Genomic DNA, 20,799 nt, shown 5'->3' with positions numbered 1-20,799 from the left:
TAAGTGGTCTATACAGGTGCGGTTTCCCCCCGCAGGTATCGTATTCTGTAATGGGCTGGATATGCGTAAACGTTTTCTATGGTAAGGAGTAATGGGACAAACAACACACAACACCTCTACATTTATTGAATTTGTACTAATAAACAATAACAGTAACAATATAATGGATTTCAGACACATATATAGGAAAAATAAGCATTGTACCATCGCGCGAGCATAGCGAGTTAGGTCCGAGTCGTATCATGCTATCTGCTAATTTTCTGTTATGAGTCTACCGATCATTTTTTCTACTTGTATACTTCTGTTTCAATGACAATTTACTAATTACAACTGTTTGTAAGTGATTTCAGATGTTTTCATTCATTTTGATGACATGCAGCATAAGTTTAGCGCACATCAGCTTAGTAAGCGCACTCGCTATGTCTCGTATTTCAACATACCAAATTGTTTTATCACTTTCTAATTATTTTCCCATTTACATAGAACCTTTCCCCCACCACTGTGAAGGTTTTCAATTATTTTCATTCATTACGAGGGCATTTAGCGATATGCTAGCGCCTATTCATGTAGCAACCACGATCTCAAACACTCGTGTTTCATCATCTACTTTATTTATTCACTCCAATTATATTTTCCCACTTACATTACACACGTTTACACCCTCCAATGCACTGTACATACTTACTGCCATTATTTATTCAAGTGAGCGTGAGAATATCGCCTGAAAATACCCTCGCAAGGAATGTTACGTCATACATAATACTCACACACTTATATACTAATTCACGCACACACTTATATACTAATTATTCACTTTATCACTTGCTGACTTTTATTTTGACTAATACGTGCCTTATTCATTCGACTAGGCGTCAGGAAATCTTATCTTTATAGACACGCTATGAATATTTGACTTAGGAAATACATCATCATATACAATAATTTGAACTTATATTATACCAGTAAGAATGTCACATAATAGAAAATATATAATAAGGGGCCGTATTTATTGCACTGAGCGACAGAATATCACATCAAACAACCCTCTCTATGTAAGTTTCAACTTAGGGCAGATTTATATACTTACACCCAATGTTTGCACTTATGTTCTACCCGTAGGCACTTTATACTAATATTTGGCGATCCACATGACTGATTTTTTCACAGAGCGTCTGTCTGTCGCATTTACATCATAATTTCTGCGTCCTTTCGCAATCACACCATGCTAAAATTGCAGCAACGTGTGGTATTCACTAAAACATGGGTGAATACACAGACCCACGTCACACTGCACGCACTCATAGCGGGTGTCCTTCCTCTGTGTCGTGAGTCGCACCTGGGAATTACTGCACACGTGACACCTGCGCTGGGGCCTAGGTCTGTTGGGCTGGGGCGGGATAGGAGTGGGGAAATGGCGGGCGGATATTCTCTGGGGAGTGTGGGTAATAGGGGCAGTGCGGGGGCGCTGTTGGGGCCTTTCAACCGCATATTTTGCAAAGATTTCTCGTGTGAGCTCCCTCACAAACCCTTCAAAGGTTTCCTGAACTCCTGTGGTCATGGCGTGAAGGTGGTGGCAATTCAGAGCAGTGATATCTAGCAAGTGAAAGAACAGTTTCTTATACCACTTCATCGTGGTCCTGGCACACTCTACGGTCGATATCATGGAGTCTGACTGGTCCACGAGGCGCATGTTTATATTATAGTCCATGACACATTCAGGTTTCCAAACACGACGCCTGCTCTCGCTATGGTAATCAACAGAATCAGTACGGTGCATCAAGGGGCGGTGAACCGTGGACAAGAGAGCTTACTTCTCTGTTGTGGTTCCACATTGTTGCAAGGATGTTGTTTGCTTTGAAGAAGACAACCTCACTCCTTGCAAGTTTCCGCCCTACCTTGACCATGTGACGCCGGTTCACCTTTACAGTTCCACATACTCCCGTTTCATGTCTGTGAAGATAACGAGCGAGAAGAGGGCTAGTGTACCAGTTGTCGAGGTAGAGAACGTGACCACGATGAAGGTAGTCTTGTATCATCGTCTTTACCACTGCTCCAGAAAGTCCTATACTTCGATCTTCTATTATGTCTGTCTGTGCACCGGTGTACAAGACTATGTCTTGCACGTATCCAGTCCTACAGTCACACATAACAAAGATCTTGAACCCAAAACGGTGCCTTTTGCTGGGTATATACTGTCTGAATGAAATATTGCCTCTCCACAACACGAGACTCTCGTCTATGACGAGATCTCTATAGGGATAGAATGAGGATCGAAAGGTTTGCCTGAGGTGATCAAAGACCAGCCTAATTCGCCTCATTTTGTCCGTGTTGTTTGTATTTGCAGGGTCATTAGCATCATAAAAATGGAGGCGACTTAGAATTTGTTGAAACCGATTACGGCTCATCACTTGACCAAATATGGGGGTAAACATAACAGGGTCCCTAGTCCAGTAAGCAGGAATTCTATTTTTTCTTATTATACCCATCAAAAGGACAAGGGCAAAAAATAAGAACATTTCTGGAATGGAGACAGGGTAATCATAAATCATTGAATGCCTACTCCTTCTTCCCAATCTTTCACTTTCTAGCCGCTGGCCGCTTGCAAACAGGTTTGTTTGAAGCACGATCTGATCAACGAAGGCCTCACTGAAAAACAGGTGGAAAAAATCCAACCTGCTTGAATTACAGTGAATACCTGGTGCAATGCAGCCAGATCGCCCCTGCTCAGTGAAGGGGTGAATGAGGGGAGAAAAATCACTCCCATCCTCCCAATCCCACGACACAAATCCCTCGTCCCCATCACCGCCTTCGTCTGGGTGGGGAGGAGATCCTGGTTGGGGAGGTTGGGGAGGAAGGAGTACGGAGGGCTTCCCCACTGTCACTCCTCTTCCCTCTGCCTTTACCCTTTCCCCTTACCCTTACGGCCTTGAGGAACATTAGGGGCTTGTGGGATGAAATACTTTGATATTGGGGAGCAGAAGACGTGCTGGGAGTGGTTCCTCCCCACCTTCCCCTCCATTACCACACCACGTGCTCTCTCACGCAACCTTGCTCGACCACGTGTTAGGGGATATTGGGGAGCATAAGACGTGCTTTGGAGTGGTTCCTCCCCACCTTCCCCCTCCCTCACAACCCCACGTGATAAGGAACGCACCCGCACTGGCCCACGTGATCCACTCTGCCGCCTCACACTGCGTAGGGAGAGCAATGACTCACCCACCTCACTCTCACTTTCCCTAATCCCAGGAATGTCCATTTCACTCCCCACTCCCTCCACTTCACTTCCTACCGCCCCAAACAGAATGCTTGGCCCATACCTGCTTAGACGACGTGGTGTGCGCTCTGGGCCACGATGCGTAATCACCTCCCGCCCATACCACGTGGCAGCACGTCCCACGTCTCCGTCCTCGTCCTCGTCCTCGTCCTCGACCTCGAATTCGGCTTCCAAGGCACGCTGGGGATAGGGATATGACATACCACGTGCCTTCTTTGCCTCCTGCCCCTCTCTAGCAGCACGGTAAGTCACGTACTGCCGTTTCCTTGGTGACGGAACTTCCTCGTCACTGCTGGTGGTTTCTTCCTCATCTGGCTGCACATAATCTTTGTCCATCTCCTCGTCATCCAGTGGGGAATCACTGTCGCCGGTAAAGGTGTCCAGGGCGACTTGAATTTCGCTCTCTGAGAGACCTCTCTTAGCCATGTCTGAGCAGGACCGTGGCTACCAGGTGAGTGGACGAGTGGCGGGCTAGCGCGGGTCGCGCGGGGTCGCCGAGTGTCCCCGCCTGGTGGCAGGTAGGGGAAGGTCAGGCGAGGGTACGTACCGCAAATCAAGTGCGAAATTTGAAAATTGTCGAAATTATGCACATTGCAATTGCACGACGTACTGGTACGTCGCCGGGACTGGCAAATGCAAATCGTGGTGACGTACCCATACGTCGTCGGGACGGGGCGGGTTAAGCATCGCCCACGTCTCTGCAGACAGTACCCCCTCACGGGGCTCATTCTCAATAAAAATGCATTGCATTAGAAACGCAAAAATATAGTAAGATAATCAGCAACATCCATATGAGATGGGTACCTTAAAATTCTTCCTAGCAGTTCCACTTAATTACTTTCACGTCCATGAGGTGCATAAGACATCGTTCTGTAACATCAAACAGGGACTTTGTAACCTAATATTCAGTTTTAATTTACAGCACCTCACTAACACCGATCCCTCCCCCACAGTGTTTGGAGGAGGTGGTAGGAAAGAGACAGTGATGAAGATAGTGGAATGAAGAGGCTACCAAATGGGTAACTAGCGTCAATTAACACTGGCAGCCGTGGGGTTGTTCCCTCATTTTAATACATAATTATGTTGCTTGACGTTAGTCAGTCCCCGGATGTAGGCTAAGTTGTTAAGACCCGTCCACACTCTCGCCTGTCGGACAGTAACTGGCGGACTGTTGCCCTCATCGGATACAGTCTGTCAGGCATGACTGTGATGTTGTCCAAACAGCTGAGTAGTTGGTTAGGCAGTAAAGTCGACTAGTAGTCAATAGGTGGTCGGCAGCGATTGAGTGCGATATGACCATGCGCAACGCAGATTGAAAAGAAAAAGAAATAACTCAGTATAGCATATAAGTGTTGCAATTAGAAAAAAAAAAAAAACAATGAAGAGTGCAGAAAAACAATATGGTTAAAGAGGCAACTTTTTAAGGATGGCAGGGCCCTTGGCTCATGCCCGGCGCCAGACCACCGAGAAATGTCTGATGATTTCCCTCAGCTACGGGCACTGGCTCTCCGCTGGTTTGCCCATCAAAGTTGCCACAAAGTGTTCGATAACGGTCTTTAAGATCATATGATTGCTTTAACTTTATTTGTGTATCACTTACCGGCATCATTGTCTATTGCCGGGATGTTTACCGTGTGCGATATAGCTGCGAGATGAGCACGGCGCTGATTCCAACAAATATCTTACAGCGGCTTTATCTCCTTTTAACATTTCCAAGAAAGTTCACCGCAATCATTAAATAGGGCATGTTTTCTAATGTGGTGAAAATGCATACAGGGACGGCATGGTAATCGATTGTGAGGGTTTGTTTTTGCCTAACGTATATTTGTCACTAATGTTGATAATGTTTCAACTCTACTAGCCTATATCTCCTCATCGGTAAGCATAGAACAAAATCATAATAATTTACAGTAAGTTTATTCTACTATACCTCATCATCGGTAGGCACAGATCAAAATCACAAGTTACAGTAAGTTTATTTCCTGACAAAATATTCGTTCCTCATAACATCATTAAAATAACGTTCTCTCCAAAATAACGAGTGATCTATATATGACAAATAAATAATATTCCTGTTTTATTTGGAAAACTGTCCAAACGAATATATCATGACAACATCCTTGGGTGAAATTATTAACTCAAAATAAATCTGCCACTTTATTTACACTCAATATTTAGTCCACAGACCACTGCTGGTAATCACATCTTGAAGAGGGTCAGGTACTGACGAACCATGATTGTGAATGACGTGAGGCTTTCTCCCTAGGACCTCCCACTCCCTCGTCATGTGACGCAACAGTCGCTGTGGCGTCCTTCCCTCGTTGGGCTCCCAAACATTAACAATATTGACCCAAACTTTCTCAATGGGATTTAGGTCAGGGCTGTTGCTAGGCCAAAGCAAAAGTTCTAGGTGGCGCTGATCCTCAAACCGTGTTCGCACATCTCTCGCTGTGTGCACGGGACAATTATCCTGCATTGAGAAAGTTTGGGTCAATATTGTTAATGTTTGGGAGCCCAACGAGGGAAGGACGCCACAGCGACTGTTGCGTCACATGATGAGGGAGTGGGAGGTCCTAGGGAGAAAGCCTCACGTCATTCACAATCATGGTTCGTCAGTACCTGACCCTCTTCAAGATGTGATTACCAGCAGTGGTCTGTGGACTAAATATTGAGTGTAAATAAAGTGGCAGATTTATTTTGAGTTAATAATTTCACCCAAGGATGTTGTCATGATATATTCGTTTGGACAGTTTTCCAAATAAAACAGGAATATTATTTATTTGTCATATATAGATCACTCGTTATTTTGGAGAGAACGTTATTTTAATGATGTTATGAGGAACGAATATTTTGTCAGGAAATAAACTTACTGTAACTTGTGATTTTGATCTGTGCCTACCGATGATGAGGTATAGTAGAATAAACTTACTGTAAATTATTATGATTTTGTTCTATGCTTACCGATGAGGAGATATAGGCTAGTAGAGTTGAAACATTATCAACATTAGTGACAAATATACGTTAGGCAAAAACAAACCCTCACAATCGATTACCATGCCGTCCCTGTATGCATTTTCACCACATTAGAAAACATGCCCTATTTAATGATTGCGGTGAACTTTCTTGGAAATGTTAAAAGGAGATAAAGCCGCTGTAAGATATTTGTTGGAATCAGCGCCGTGCTCATCTCGCAGCTATATCGCACACGGTAAACATCCTGGCAATAGACAATGATGCCGGTAAGTGATACACAAATAAAGTTAAAGCAATCATATGATCTTAAAGACCGTTATCGAACACTTTGTGGCAACTTTGATGGGCAAACCAGCGGAGAGCCAGTGCCCGTAGCTGAGGGAAATCATCAGACATTTCTCGGTGGTCTGGCGCCGGGCATGAGCCAAGGGCCCTGCCATCCTTAAAAAGTTGCCTCTTTAACCATATTGTTTTTCTGCACTCTTCATTGTTTTTTTTTTTTTTTCTAATTGCAACACTTATATGCTATACTGAGTTATTTCTTTTTCTTTTCAATCTGCGTTGCGCATGGTCATATCGCACTCAATCGCTGCCGACCACCTATTGACTACTAGTCGACTTTACTGCCTAACCAACTACTCAGCTGTTTGGACATCACAGTCATGCCTGACAGACTGTATCCGATGAGGGCAACAGTCCGCCAGTTACTGTCCGATAGGCGAGAGTGTGGACGGGTCTTAACAACTTAGCCTACATCCGGGGACTGACTAACGTCAAGCAACATAATTATGTATTAAAATGAGGGAACAACCCCACGGCTGCCAGTGTTAATTGACGCTAGTTACCCATTTGGTAGCCTCTTCATTCCACTATCTTCATCATTGTCTCTTTCCTACCACCTCCTCCAAACACTGTGGGGGAGGGATCGGTGTTAGTCAGGTGCTGTAAATTAAAACTGAATATTAGGTTACAAAGTCCCTGTTTGATGTTACAGAACGATGTCTTATGCACCTCATGGACGTGAAAGTAATTAAGTGGAACTGCTAGGAAGAATTTTAAGGTACCCATCTCATATGGATGTTGCTGATTATCTTACTATATTTTTGCGTTTCTAATGCAATGCATTTTTATTGAGAATGAGCCCCGTGAGGGGGTACTGTCTGCAGAGACGTGGGCGATGCTTAAAGGGCTTTGGCACCCCTTTGGTCCTGAATCAGTCCTTTTCAGCTCTTCAACTGTTCCTCGTTTCTTTCTTTTTCCTCGTGCTTGCTGTCCTTCTCTACTTCCTTCTCCCTTCTGCTACAAGGTCTTACAGGCTTAATACAGTCTTCTCTTTTCTTATTTCAATATAATATATTTAGTGAAATATAAAAGGTAGTGAGACAACAAATACTGTAGTTTAGTATTAGTTCACTGCCTATGCACGTTAACAGATATCGTGTGTCATAGCGCATAATAACCCTTGAAATTTATGAAATGTAATACCAATATTACATTCTTTCAAGAAAGCATTGCCAGTTCTCTTCGTCAGAGGTCAACTTCTGTTAATCTGATTCACTAGGCTTCGTTTCCACTGCTTCGAATATTATGAATAAACAAAACTACCAGCTGACATGCTGCTCTTCTGTGCTATATTGCCAGTTACGTTTTACAGATTACTGACGCTTATTATTCTATTATATTCCACGTTCGATCATTAAATACTGTAGTATTCTCTATACATTGTTTCGTGCCACTTATTAGTTATTAACCTTGATTTACGTATAATAAGATGAGAATATTTGATTCACCACCACTCAACAGTTCAGCCAATCACGGTCCACCTTACACAAGCTCTAGGTTCTGAGCGATTCATTCATATGATACGTGGACTTACTACAGGGAACTGCCAGATGTCTCCATATACCTTAATATTTTTTCGCACTTACTACTTGCTCAACTGTACGTTCACTGACTTCTCCTCTCTCAAAGACCATCATTTTACTCTTCCCTACATTCACCTATAGATTCCGTTTCTTACATACTCTCCCAAACTCATCCACCAAGCCTTGCAGCTCCCCTTTGTCTTCAGTTAACAACACAGTATCATCTGCAAACAACAGTACAGGGAGTTTCCAAACACTACTCTCTCTCAGTAGGGCCACTCCAACATCCACTACCCTACCTTGTACCTCTTTTATTACCCCATCCATGTACAGATTGAACAACCATGGAGACATGACACATCCCTGTTTCAACCCAACCTTGAAAGAGAAAAGTTCACTCAGTTCACCATCCACACGCATAATAATAATGCATTGCGCGCTGTGTGTGTGTGTGTGTGTGTGTGTGTGTGTGTGTGTATTTATCTATTTGTATTTACCTATTTGTAGTATACGGGAATTGAGCGATGCTCGTGTTGTCCTGTCTCCATATCCACAGTTATCTAGTCTACCTTTACATACATGAATGTTTTTCTCCTGCACCACCTTTTCGTCGAAGTCATTCCAAATACTTATGTATTTACCCAATGTACCTAATTGTGATACACACAAAATATGCTATGCTCGTGGGTTCCCATCGCTGTATCTCAGTAAGTCAAATTTAGCTTTAAACTCGTTTAAGTTTTTAGACTGGACGATCTCTTTGTCCAGGCTATTCCATAAGTCTATACTTCTGTAAGGAAAGCTATATTTCTTGATGTTCTTCAAGCAGCTTGACTTTTTCAATTTCATTCCATGTCCTCTTGTTGCTCTCTTATCCCATAAAAACACATCTTCTCGATCAATTTTATCTACTCCCACCATGGTCCTGAACACTGCAATCATGTCTCCCCTCTTTCTCCTTTCCTCTAAGGAAGGCAAATCCAGCTTTTCCAGCCTCTCTCTGTATGACAGATCTGCCAGATTTGGGACCATCTTGGTTGCTGTTCTTTTTATTCTCTCAATCTTGTTTATAGCCTTCTTTTTGTGGGGGGACCACACTACTGCTGCATATTCTAACCTGGGGCGGATCATGGCCACTATCAATTTTTTCATCTCCTCATCCATATAATGAAATGCTACTCTTATGTTAGTCAAGAGTTTATAATTCTCTCTAACTATCTTGTTAATGTGCTTTTCGGGTGACAAACTATCTTGGACCAGCACTCCCAAATCTTTCTCTTCTCTCATTTTTGTGATAAATTCATTACCCAACAAATAGTTCAGTGATGGCCTCCTGGTACTTTTACCCATTTCTAATATTTTCCATTTCTTTACGTTAAATTTCATTTCCCACGTCCGGCTCCAATCGTGTAACCTATCCAGATCCTCCTGCAGCATTTTACAATCCTCCTTAACCTCTACCTTCCTTAAGATCTTTACATCATCAGCAAACAGACTTGCATAACTGTTCACTCCATCTACCATATCATTTACGTAAATCAGGAACATTACTGGCGCCAACACCGAGCCTTGAGGGACTCCACTTGTTACTTCCCTCCATCCAGACATCCCATCCTTTATTACTGCCCTTATTTGTCTGTCTCTCAAAAAGTCTCTCATCCATTCCAGGAGTTTCCCCTTCAGTCCTGCTATATATTCTAGTTTCCACATTAATCTCTTATGAGGTACGTACCTTGTCAAAGGCCTTCTCTAAGTCTAAGTACACACAATCCACCCAACCATCTCTCTCCTGTACCACGTCAATCGCTCTTGAGTAAAAGCCCAACAAGTTAGAAACACATGACCTTCCACTTCTGAATCCAAACTGACATTCAGCCAGAATATTAATCTCTTCTAGATATTTTATCCATCTGTCTTTCAGGATTCTCTCGCACAATTTTGCGACAATGCTGGTTAGAGATACTGGTCTATAATTCAGGGGTTCTTCCCTGTTTCCTCCCTGATAAATTGGTACCACATTTGCCCTCTTCCATTCTTGTGGCACTTTCCCCTCTTCCAGAGAACACACGATTAAACTGTGAATTTTATTCGCCAGTTGTTCTCTGCATTCCTTAAGTACCCAATTAGAGAGTGAGTCCATCAGGCCCTGGGGCTTTCCTTACATCTTGGGTTTCCAGTAATTTATACACTTCCTGTACCTCCACTTTTATATTTTTTAGCACCGGTACATTTCTAATCACTTCCTCCCCTTCCGCAAACTCTTTTTCATTAGTGAAAACCGATTGGAAACATTTATTCATTATTTCAGCTTGCATCGCTGCATCTTTATAGACCTCTCCTTTTACTTTCAGTTTGGTGATTCCTTCCTTTTGTTTCAGTTTCCCATTAACAAATCTATAAAACAGTGTGGGTTCATCCTTGCATTTGTCTGTTATACCTTTTTCAAAATTCCTTTCTTCTCCTTTACGTATTCTTGTGTATTCATTTCTAGTTCTTTTATATTCTTTCTTTGTTTTGTTGTTACCTCTCTTTCTCCAGTTATTCCACGCCTTATCTCTCTCTTTTTTTGCTATCATACACCTTCTATTACGCCACTCCTTTTTCCTGTTTTCTTTCCCTCTTACACCTGGCACAAATTTTTCCACTCCCAAAGTATAGAGGTCTAGAAAGATATCCCACTTCCTTTGTATCTCTCTTGTTTCACTGAATTTTCTCCAGTCCGCATTTTCAAAAAATTTTCTCAATCCTGTGAAATTTGCTTTCCCAAAATTGTATCTTCCCTGTCTATGAAGCTCGTCTCTTGGCACGACTTTCCCTGTTATCATCTGGAACACAGTGACCACATGATCACTTTTTCCTATAGGACAGAAATATTTCAATGATTCTATTACATCGGTTTCTTTGGTAAACAGTAAATCTAACCTTGCTTGTGTGTCCTCACCTCGGAACCGTGTCTCTTCTCTGACCCATTGCGTCATCACATTATTCATTATTATATTTTATAATATAGTGCCCCACGAATCTTCGCTGCCTCCTGAGTCCCATTCCTCCCAGTTCACCTCTTTACAGTTAAAGTCACCCACCAAAATTATATTGTTGCTTTTCTTAATTATTTTTTGTAAATAACTAGCCACATCTGACAACATCTCCTGGTATTCGTCATCATTCCATGCTCTCGTCTTAGGGGGAACATACACTACCGCCATATCACTCTTAACATTCTCTCCAGTTTCTAATTTCATATATATCACTTCAGCCCTGCCTTCTCCCATTTCCACGGTATGTACATTTATGTTGTTCTTCACTGCTATCATCACCCCTCCTCCCGTTTTTTCTTTTCTGTCTCTTCTCCACAGTTTGTATTTACCATCTCCCAAATGAACTTCAATATCTTCTCTTAATTTGGTCTCTACAAAGCACATGACATCAGGTTCATGTGTGTGTGTGTGTGTGTGTGTGTGTGTGTGTAAAATTTTTCGTACCTGGTATCAAAGTGTATACTTCAGGTATGTGTTTCGGCAGTGCAGTGATGAATAGGATACTGTAGACATTTATTTTCACTGTATGGTGATATGCTTCTTCTCTAGGTGTCTGTAAAGAGACAGAAGACACATTAACAAGTGACGATAAAGTGTATCAAAATATAATAGGCTCTTGTTAACTACGAATTCACAGAACTTTAATACATTGTAATTCGGTTAATGTTAGTAATTCTTTCATATAGAGAAAAAAAAAAGAAAAGGGATGGCAGTAAAACAGCCCCTAGAAAAGACCGCCTCCGCGCCCTTTAAAAACGACATAAGACGGGATGGTACGGTATTTGCTTTACTCGGTTTGAAGGTGGAACCGTGTCAAAGGTTGTACCTGATATACTGGCATCTTCACTCAGAATGACAAGGTTGTGCTGTATACGACCATAATCATTTGCCATCAGAACCAACAGAAACGATGGGAATGAGACAGTACTGTAATGCACATTTAAAGTTGAATTGTTCATAGTGTTTTAAAAAGTATTAGGAGTATGGGAAATATTGTGTTCAAGGTCTTTACTGTTTTAAGATTGCATTTAACTTGTTAGCTTGGTGTACATGGTTTGTTTACCCCCGATGGAACTGAACCACTCCCAGAACTTGAGGATTAGAAAGTGTTTGCATGAAATTCGACACGTCTAAATTATGAAGTAGGAATGAGTCTCAGTTGCTGGTCAGATCAACCCTCCAGTCTGACTACATTTGACCATCAACCGAGCTCAGAAGGGTGTCAGGGTGTTTGTATGTTGCTCAGTGTGGTTTGGATAACGTCACTTCCCTATCCCCGTCCGACATATGTGCCATTCAGTACAGTGCTCGTCAGAAGTATTCAGCGATGTCCGCCGGGCGCGCAATACTTATGGCCCAAAAAGAATCACCCCATTTTTGGGGGTAAGAATTGAGCCACAAGTTTGAGCTCCGAGCATGACGTCACGGTAGCCTGAGGCCTTCTGACGCGCTGGTTGGTTCCCGCCTCAGTTGCCCACGGGCTGCCTGAGAGAGAGGAACTCCGCCGAGTGTCCCTCTCAAATTGCGCCATTTTTTACCAAGTGTCCCGCAGTGTTTTGGCCTTCAAAACTTTGTTATGGCACCTATCCGTGAACTATCGAGTGAAATCATATCCCAGATCATTGCTCTAAAGGAGGCAGGCCACCAGACAAAGGAAATTAGTGAATTGGTTGGTGTGGGACGATCGACAGTGCGTCGTTGGTGTGCGCGGTTTCGGGAGGAAAACAGTGGTGAAGTTCCCACAAAGAAACCGAGGTCTGGTAGGCCTAGGAAAACTTCCCCAAGGTCTGTTAATGTTTTAAAACGTGCAGTGGAGTTTAATCCTTGTGTGAGTGCAAGGAAAATTAAGGAGAGCAACCCAGAAGTGTTTGGTGAGGTGTCAGTGAGAACAGTGTCTCGTAGGTTGCATGAGCTTGGTTACACAAGTCACAGGCCTGTGAAAAAGCCTCTTCTCTCTAGCAGCCAGAGAATTCGTAGGCTTGCCTTTGCTAATAAATATCTAAATTGGGGTGAGGAGCAATGGTTGTCAGTGTTGTGGTCTGATGAGGCAACGTTTAGTGTTACCTGTAACAGAGGAGCATGCAAAGGTAGTGACCCACTTGACCCACGGTATGTAGAAAGCACAGTTAAACATCCTGATTCACTCATGGTATGGGGTTGTTTTTCAGGGAAGGGTTTGGGGAAGCTTGTTGTACTTCCCAAGAACCTCAGAGTGAATCAGGATGTTTACCTGGAGCTTCTGTGTGATCATTTACCAGACTCCTTCGAGCTAACAGGTGCACTAGTGTTTCAGCAGGACGGTGCACCTGCTCACAAGGCCAAATCGGTCACCAATTGGCTTCGTGACTGCGAGGTATCATTCATGACAGACTGGCCAGGAAATAGCCCAGACCTCAACCCGATTGAAAACCTCTGGTACCTCGTAAAGAAGAGTCTCCAAGGGAAGGACGTGAGCTCTCTGCCTAAGCTGGAAGCCGCCATTCGTGACTCCTGGGACAAAATACCCCTCCAGCACCTCAGGAGCCTCGCCCTTTCACTTCCAAGACGTCTCAGGTCCGTGAAGAAACGTAAAGGCTACCCTACGAAGCACTAAAGGTAAATAAAATGCATTATTTATATGTTTTTTCAATGTTGAAAGGTTTGTTTCTCAGGAGGGACGCAGGGCGCCCCATACTTCTGACGAGCACTGTAGGTCAGCAGACACCCTCACTCTCCTTGTTTTGTACACGTTTGATACGCCGTGTTATGACGCCACTACCTTGCCTTCACCCTGTCCTCTTCTCACACTGTTACGAAATGATACATTGTAGTTATTAATTGAAAGCGTTCTTGCGTATTGAAGTCGTTGATACTTATGTTTTTCTTTTATAACCAGCCTCGAAATAAGTCTCTTGCATGTATTTTATGTATTTTTAATGGAACATTGACTTTTACGGAAATTAAATCAGGGCTCGTACTGCAAGGTCTATGCTTATTGTCGCATACGTAAAAAAAATTAATAATGCGTCTAATTGTATGTTTCCCCCCAGACTGCGATGATGGAGACGAGAGTGAGGACTACGATGACGCCCTCACCGCTACGGGTGAGTTACTTGGTCTAAAACTGCCATCCAGCCATCTTGAACGATGAATATATATATATATATATATATATATCAGAAACCAGTGGCTTACCTGAGGGGGGCGGAGGGACTGTTTGAAACTGCCCCTCGGGCCCCCAATTGAGGGGGGGGGGGCCAAAAAAGCCTTTAAAAATTATAAGCTTTTTTATTAATAATTAAAGATATATATATATATATATATATATATATATATATATATATATAATCCCGACAGTCCCGGCTGAGATATTAGATAAGTTTTGAGAATTAGGGGGGCTGGGTTCTTTGCGGGGCCCCCCCTCCAGGAGGGGGGTCCCGCAAAGAACCTGGCCTCACGGGCCCCCAAATCTCTACTTATAGGTACGCCCCTGGCAGAAACAGCAGTAGCAGTAGTAGTAGCAGTATAGGCAACTGTAGTTGTAGCCCCAGCTTCATTTGAAAAACGACCCTCGTGAACTGTGGGCTGAAGTTGCTCTTCTCCGGTGGTCCGCCATCCTCCTTGGTGGATATGGACAGGGAGATGACGGATGTTTGTATAAAATGAACAGCAGAACTGACCGGCTATATCTGCCTTACCGCATGAAGGCATCTCTCTCCAGCACCATATCAAAAGATTAAAAGTAAACGCAACACGATCACACTGCATCTTTCTTTCGACCTCAGCGTGGACAGTCCATAAAAGTTAATTATTATAGTTTAACTTGTTCACCACTTGTACTGTAGTACCACTTTGTTTTGGATGAAACTGTTATACGATTAAATTGGTCGGAACAGTCCTCTTTTAATGCTCCTTGAGTTACCTCATTATACAGTTTAAATTCCCATGTAATGTGAAACAACCAATAATGTTTTATTGCTACCGGAGTTCATAATAAGTAATTTATCAGGTAGAATGGTAAGCTTTGGTACGGTAATGAGGTATGGTAGATATGAGAAAGACCTTTGATCTGTGTAAGGTCAGCTAGCTTTTATTCCAGTTAGCGAGGTGAGCGAGAACACTGCTTTAGCCAAAATTTGGTGCGTTTCATGCCTGATATGGCTTGTAAAAACTTTCTAGTTTGAAGAACACTTTTTTTTTTTAATCAGCTTTTAGGTCATTCGATGTATGTCGTACTTTTTAAAACCGTCATGGAAATTGTCTTCTGTTGATGCCAGTCATTTTTCCAAATAGATAAAATTAGCCAAAAAGGGCCAAAAATGTGATCTTTGCTCGGACACGTTCCACGTCCGTGGTGTGTGCGTCTATTTACTTTCGTTGCTTCGTGAATAGACTCTTGTTTCAGTGAAATAAAGATTAGTATAGGGAAGAGTAATATTCGTGTGTTTTGAAAACTTCGTCTTAACATCGGTAGAAAATCTGTAAAATGGTTGCGAAAATATATGGATGAGCTTCAGGGTGGGAGGCTAGGTTATGAAGACAGTGTTAGAGAAAGAACAGAGGAATTAGTTGGAGAAGAACGGGGAGGCTTTAGGAAGGGAAGAGGTTGTGTAGATCAGATATTCATTCTTAGATCTTTAGTGGAAAAGTTTCTAGAGAAGGGAAAGAAGTTGTATGCGGCTTTCATGGATTTGGAGAAAGCATATGACAGAGTGGATAGACAAGGATTGTGGAAAGTATTAAGAATATATGGAGTAGATGGGAAGTTGTTGAATGCTGTGAAGAGTATGTATGATGGTGCTAAGGCTGCAGTGCGTGTGGATGGTGAACTAAGTGAATTTTTCTCTTTGAAGGTTGGGTTGAAACAGGGATGTGTCATGTCTCCAAGTTTGTTCAGTCTGTACATGGATGGGGTAATAAAAGAGGTACAAGGTAGGGTAGTGGATGTTGGAGTGACTGTGGTGAGAGAGCATAGTGTTTGGAAACTCCCTGTACCGTTGTTTGCAGATGATACTGTGTTGTTGAGTGAAGACGAAGAGGAGCTGCAAGGCTTGGTGGATGAGTTTGGGAGAGTGTGTAAGAAACGGAATCTAAAGGTGAATGTAGGGAAGAGTAAAGTGATGGTCTTTGAGAGAGGTGAAGTCAGTGAATGTACAGCGAGGTTGAAATGTGAGGAATTGGAAAATGTGAGTACGTTTAAGTACTTGGGTAGTGTGATGAGTAAGGATGGAAGTTTGGAGGGTGAAGTGCTTGAAAGGGTACAGCAGGGAAGAAAGGTTGCTGGTTCCTTGAAAGCAGTGATAAGAAACAGGGAAGTGAGCATGGAATTGAAAAAGTTACTACATGACAGTATTGTGATACCAACTCTAACGTGTGGAAGTGAAGCTTGGACGTTGTTGGAAGGACACAAGTCAAGAGTGAGAGCAGTGGAAATGAGTTATTTAAGAGGAGCCTGTGGAGTCACATGGAGAGACAGGCTGACGAATGAGGATATAAAGGAGCGTTGTGGTGTGGATGTGGATGTGATAGGAAGCGTTATGAGGAACACACTGAGGTAGTTTGGCCATGTGGAGAGGATGGAGGGTGAAAGACTGACGAAGAGTGTGTACAGGTATGTGAGTGAGGTGGAAGGGGGAAGGGGGAGGGGGAGGATGAGATGGAGGGATGGGGTGGAGAGGTATATGAGAGAGGGGGGTGTGAGTTCGGAGCAGGGCAGTGAAATGGCGGGGGACAGGGCGACGTGGAGGCGATTTGTTTGTGGCCACCCCAAACGGGATTGAGGCGTCTGGCAATAGATAAATAGATAGATTAATGGGTGTGTGATGAAGCTAAGTAAGGAAATATGTAACTTGTGAATACTGGAGCAAAGTGAAGTAGGTTTGTCGGCCAGACCCTCATGAATTATATCCCTTGCCTGTACTGACTAGATCAGAAGTGCTCTGAAGGTACAGTCGTGGTCATAAATTTAATAGTCACCTATCATCTGGTATCCCTTGCCCCAGGCTTGCTCACAGTAGAGTAACAGGGGCTGAGAGGGAGGGGCTAGAAAGAGAAGGAAAGGTGGGTGGGCGGACGAGTGATGGGGCGGGGATGGAGTGAGGGAGGGAAGGAAGGGTAAGTAGGGGATGGAGAAGGATATGCGAAGTGGTGATCACATTATTTGTCTTCTTTCACATTCTGTCATTTAGGGCATGATATACAGGAGTTAATGTTCGGTAGATCGTGCTGCATTACACCTTGTGTAGTGGCATCAAATAGCAAGCTTTAGATAGGTATTGATATCAAGGGCTGGCTCATGAGAGAAATATGCTGACTTGACATCAAATATTAGTGTAGAGAATTCGAGACTGTGTGGGTCCAGACTGTTAACACGTGGGAGCCAGAGAATGAGAGGACATAGGCTCGCCTCCTCCAGCACAACAAGGGCGAGTGGTAGCTGTTCAGACGAAACCAGCAAACCATCAACAGCATTGTTTCCTCATTGTCACGAAGATTTCAAGAGGTTATTGAGGCAGGAGGTCGCTGGACGACTTACTGAGGCTTTCCTGGTTGCTTTGGCTTGACCAGTCTGAAATTGACATAGATATATTTTGGGAATTTGGGTAAGATTTTGTTTCATTTTCCTTCTAACTCGTTGCCGCAAAGACTGCAAGAGGTTATTGAGGCAGGAGGTCACTGGACGACTTACTGAGGCTTTCCTGGTTGCTTTGGCTTGACCAGTGTCTGAAAACATTGACATAGATATTAAAATGCAGTATAGTATCACTGAGGGCAACCCAACACCCCCAGAAGGAGCCCACAGAGGAGCAAATACAACGCAACTGGACTATGAGCGATAGGGACATAAGCCTGCCCGGGCCGCGCGCCCCTATGACCCGGAGCTCTCCCGCTGCCGCCCTACCAGGAATACGAGACTACCTTCTGGGCGAGCCGACCACCGACAACCACGGGGTGGAGCTATTACTCTAGCTCTTGTCAGCACCCCTGAGACGAACAGTAGCCGCTCAACCCTCCTACAGGAGTCGGCCTGCAGTCGCTCTGGAGGTAACAAGGAGATGGCCAGTAGCCACACCTGCCTTCATCAGGAGATGCCCAGAAGCTGCTCTGAAGGTGCCCTGAACAAGACAGCCGGTAGCCGCTCCCGCCTTTGTCAGGAGACGGCCGGTAGCCACTCTGATGGTGCCCCTCAAGAGACAGCTGGTAGCCGCTCAACCCTCCTACAGGAGACGGCTTGTAGCCGCTCCGGAGGTAATGAGGAGACGGCTGGTAGCCGCTCCAAAGATGCCCTTGAGTCGGCCTATAGCTGCTCACTTCCCCAGGCCATGGCCAGTAGCCGGGCCTTAGTGACAGCCGGTAGCCGTGCCCCTAGAAGGCCACGGCCAGTAGCCGGGCCCTATGGCAGGAGACGGCTGGTAGCCACTCCTCTGTCAGGTGCTGACTCGTGTCCATGAAATTACAACACGGCAGGAGACCCCAGCCTGAAGGAGTATTGGAGAGGCCCTGTAGCTACCACTGGGCCCTTCTTACTGCAGCCAGTTCCTGAGAGGACCCACCTGACAGATCCCGATGGAGGCCGATGCCACAGCCCATTCCTGACGGCGTCTCCAACTGCTGGAGACCGCAGCTCAGGGGACCTCCAAACTGCCCCCAGGACCCCCGGGCGGGACATCCCTTTGCCCCGACGCCAGAGATGTTCGTCCTCCATCAGGTGCAAGAGCAAGAGGTTCAGGCAGCTTTTCGGCCCCAGCCCTGAGGGCCAGACTCCTGCCCCAAGCCCTGAAAGTGCGGGACTCTTCGCCACCAGCAGCCCTGGATGAGAGAGGACGCCCCTACGCGTGATCTCGTGGCCCCTGAATACAGAGGCCCCTGGCGGAACTCAGTCCCGTCAGTAGTGAGGCTGAGTTGTCTCCGCTGCCCTTGTACCTGACCACCGGTACGCCCAGTCCCGACAGTGAAAGCACAGTGTCCGTGACATAGTAAAGTAAGGATAGAACAGTGAGTGTCAGAATATGGAAAGTCAGTGTACAAAACAGTAATAATAAAGAAAGGTGGAATAAGTAAGGTAACAGTGAAACAGTGAACACGGCAAGACATTGAAATAAGGGTCTATGTCAGTGAACACGCTACAAGATAGTGACATCGCCTCACATTAAGATCATACAGAGGCCCCAGTGCAAGAGTAATAATTAACAACTCGACCGACAAACCAGTTAGCCCGCCATCAGTGAAAATAGTGCCACAAACTCTACCAGTATACAGAATCTAGACTTTCCCCAAATAATAGTGTTTAGCTTCTCTGCCTTCAGTGCTATTCCATCTTACCCTGTCGTGTCCTAAGCAGTATCTTGTGCGATACTAACACCTGATATCTAAGCCTTAGAATTATAATTGTCCAGCATAACTGTATTCGTGACATCTGCCCGTTCCACTGTAGAATTTAGTAATACACATGTAAGATTGTTGCCTTGAGTTTTTGTGTCCTGCCTCTTTCATATTTGTCTAAGCTCTGGTCTAGAAAGAGAACCCAGCTGCACACTAGGCGTTAGAGGGACGGGAAACCGACCCTAAAACACCTAGCATTACACTGGTGGACAGCGGTGGTTCTTGACCCGGGCATACGAGAGAGGTAATCAGGAAATACTGGTAAAATGGCAACCAGACCATGTGTGCAATTGCCTAAATTCGACCTTGCACATACCTGGCAGTTATTAAACCTTTGCTAGATATCGGGTTCGAGGATGACAAGCAAAAAATCGCGGTTGCACTCCCGCCACTGGGCAAAGCGGCAGCTAATACAGCACCCAAGATCGTCCCGGGACTCACCTGGCAGAATTTCACGAAACTTATGATTCAGGCCATCACTCCATCACTAGGTAAAGTGGTGGCGCTATCCCAATTGGATAGCCTAACCTTTGATGGCAGTTTGGATGACACTCTAATCCAGGCCAGATGCCTGGTCACTGCTGCCTACCCGGAAGCAGATGATAAAACCCGGGAGCAACACACCTTTCATTCTCTCCTTAGAGTGCTCCCTGGCATGGTCAAGGAGCACTTTACAATCCATGACCCTACCGGAGACATGGATAAGGATATCCAACTGATACGCCACCTCCTGACCTCCCGCCCTACACCCCAGCAAATCAACCTGGTGAAAAAGTTCCCCACGAACATCCCGGCTCCCCTAGTAAAGCCACGTCCACCTATGTCCCACACCAGCCCCACCCCAGCACCCAGCCTGCCTAGGGCGCACCACACCCACCGGTGCCCCAACCACAGAGAATCCCAACCTCATTCTGGTGAAACCCTGGGAGTTCTCTGCTTGCAGCTCCAGATGCCCACTGCACGATATCAGGGACTAATTGAAAGCTGCCAGGTGAAAGACCACCACCCCAGGCTGACGTAAAGTCTCCTCCTCGGAGAACGAGGAGCCGGAAGATGAACCCGCACCCACAGAAGATACCAAACCCGGGGAACAAGAGCCAGAGGAAGAAGAAGGAGGCCCCCGACAGTTGGATTTTTTAGGACTGTCCCCACACCTTCCTTCAGCGGCGGGGGCCACCTCCCCCAAATACCGCCCCCCAGTTTACCACAAGATAAAGTTGAACGGGATGAAAGCCAGACTTCTGGTTGACACGGGAGCGGCCAGATCCTGCCTGTATAGCCGCTACTT

General features: G+C 44.7%; 1 protein-coding gene across 3 annotated transcripts in view; it reads left to right on the top strand.

The window, feature by feature from the left end:
* Nucleotides 1-20,799, top strand: part of LOC145408285 (synaptic vesicle glycoprotein 2C-like) — a 359,002-nt gene that overhangs the window by 76,157 nt on the left and 262,046 nt on the right. For all 3 annotated transcript variants that reach the window (XM_080279056.1, XM_080279057.1, XM_080279055.1), the window contains exon 2: nucleotides 14,180-14,233. In XM_080279056.1, coding sequence (XP_080135182.1) covers nucleotides 14,180-14,233 — 54 coding nt within the window. The remainder of the gene's footprint in view (nucleotides 1-14,179; nucleotides 14,234-20,799) is intronic.

Source organism: Coenobita brevimanus, chromosome 76 (genome assembly GCF_032717465.1).
Source record: "Coenobita brevimanus isolate Jiangsu-jjx chromosome 76, ASM3271746v2, whole genome shotgun sequence".
Taxonomy (NCBI): domain Eukaryota; kingdom Metazoa; phylum Arthropoda; class Malacostraca; order Decapoda; family Coenobitidae; genus Coenobita; species Coenobita brevimanus.
Note: the sequence above shows the minus strand (reverse complement) of the source record. Positions and strands in the feature narration are given on the sequence as shown.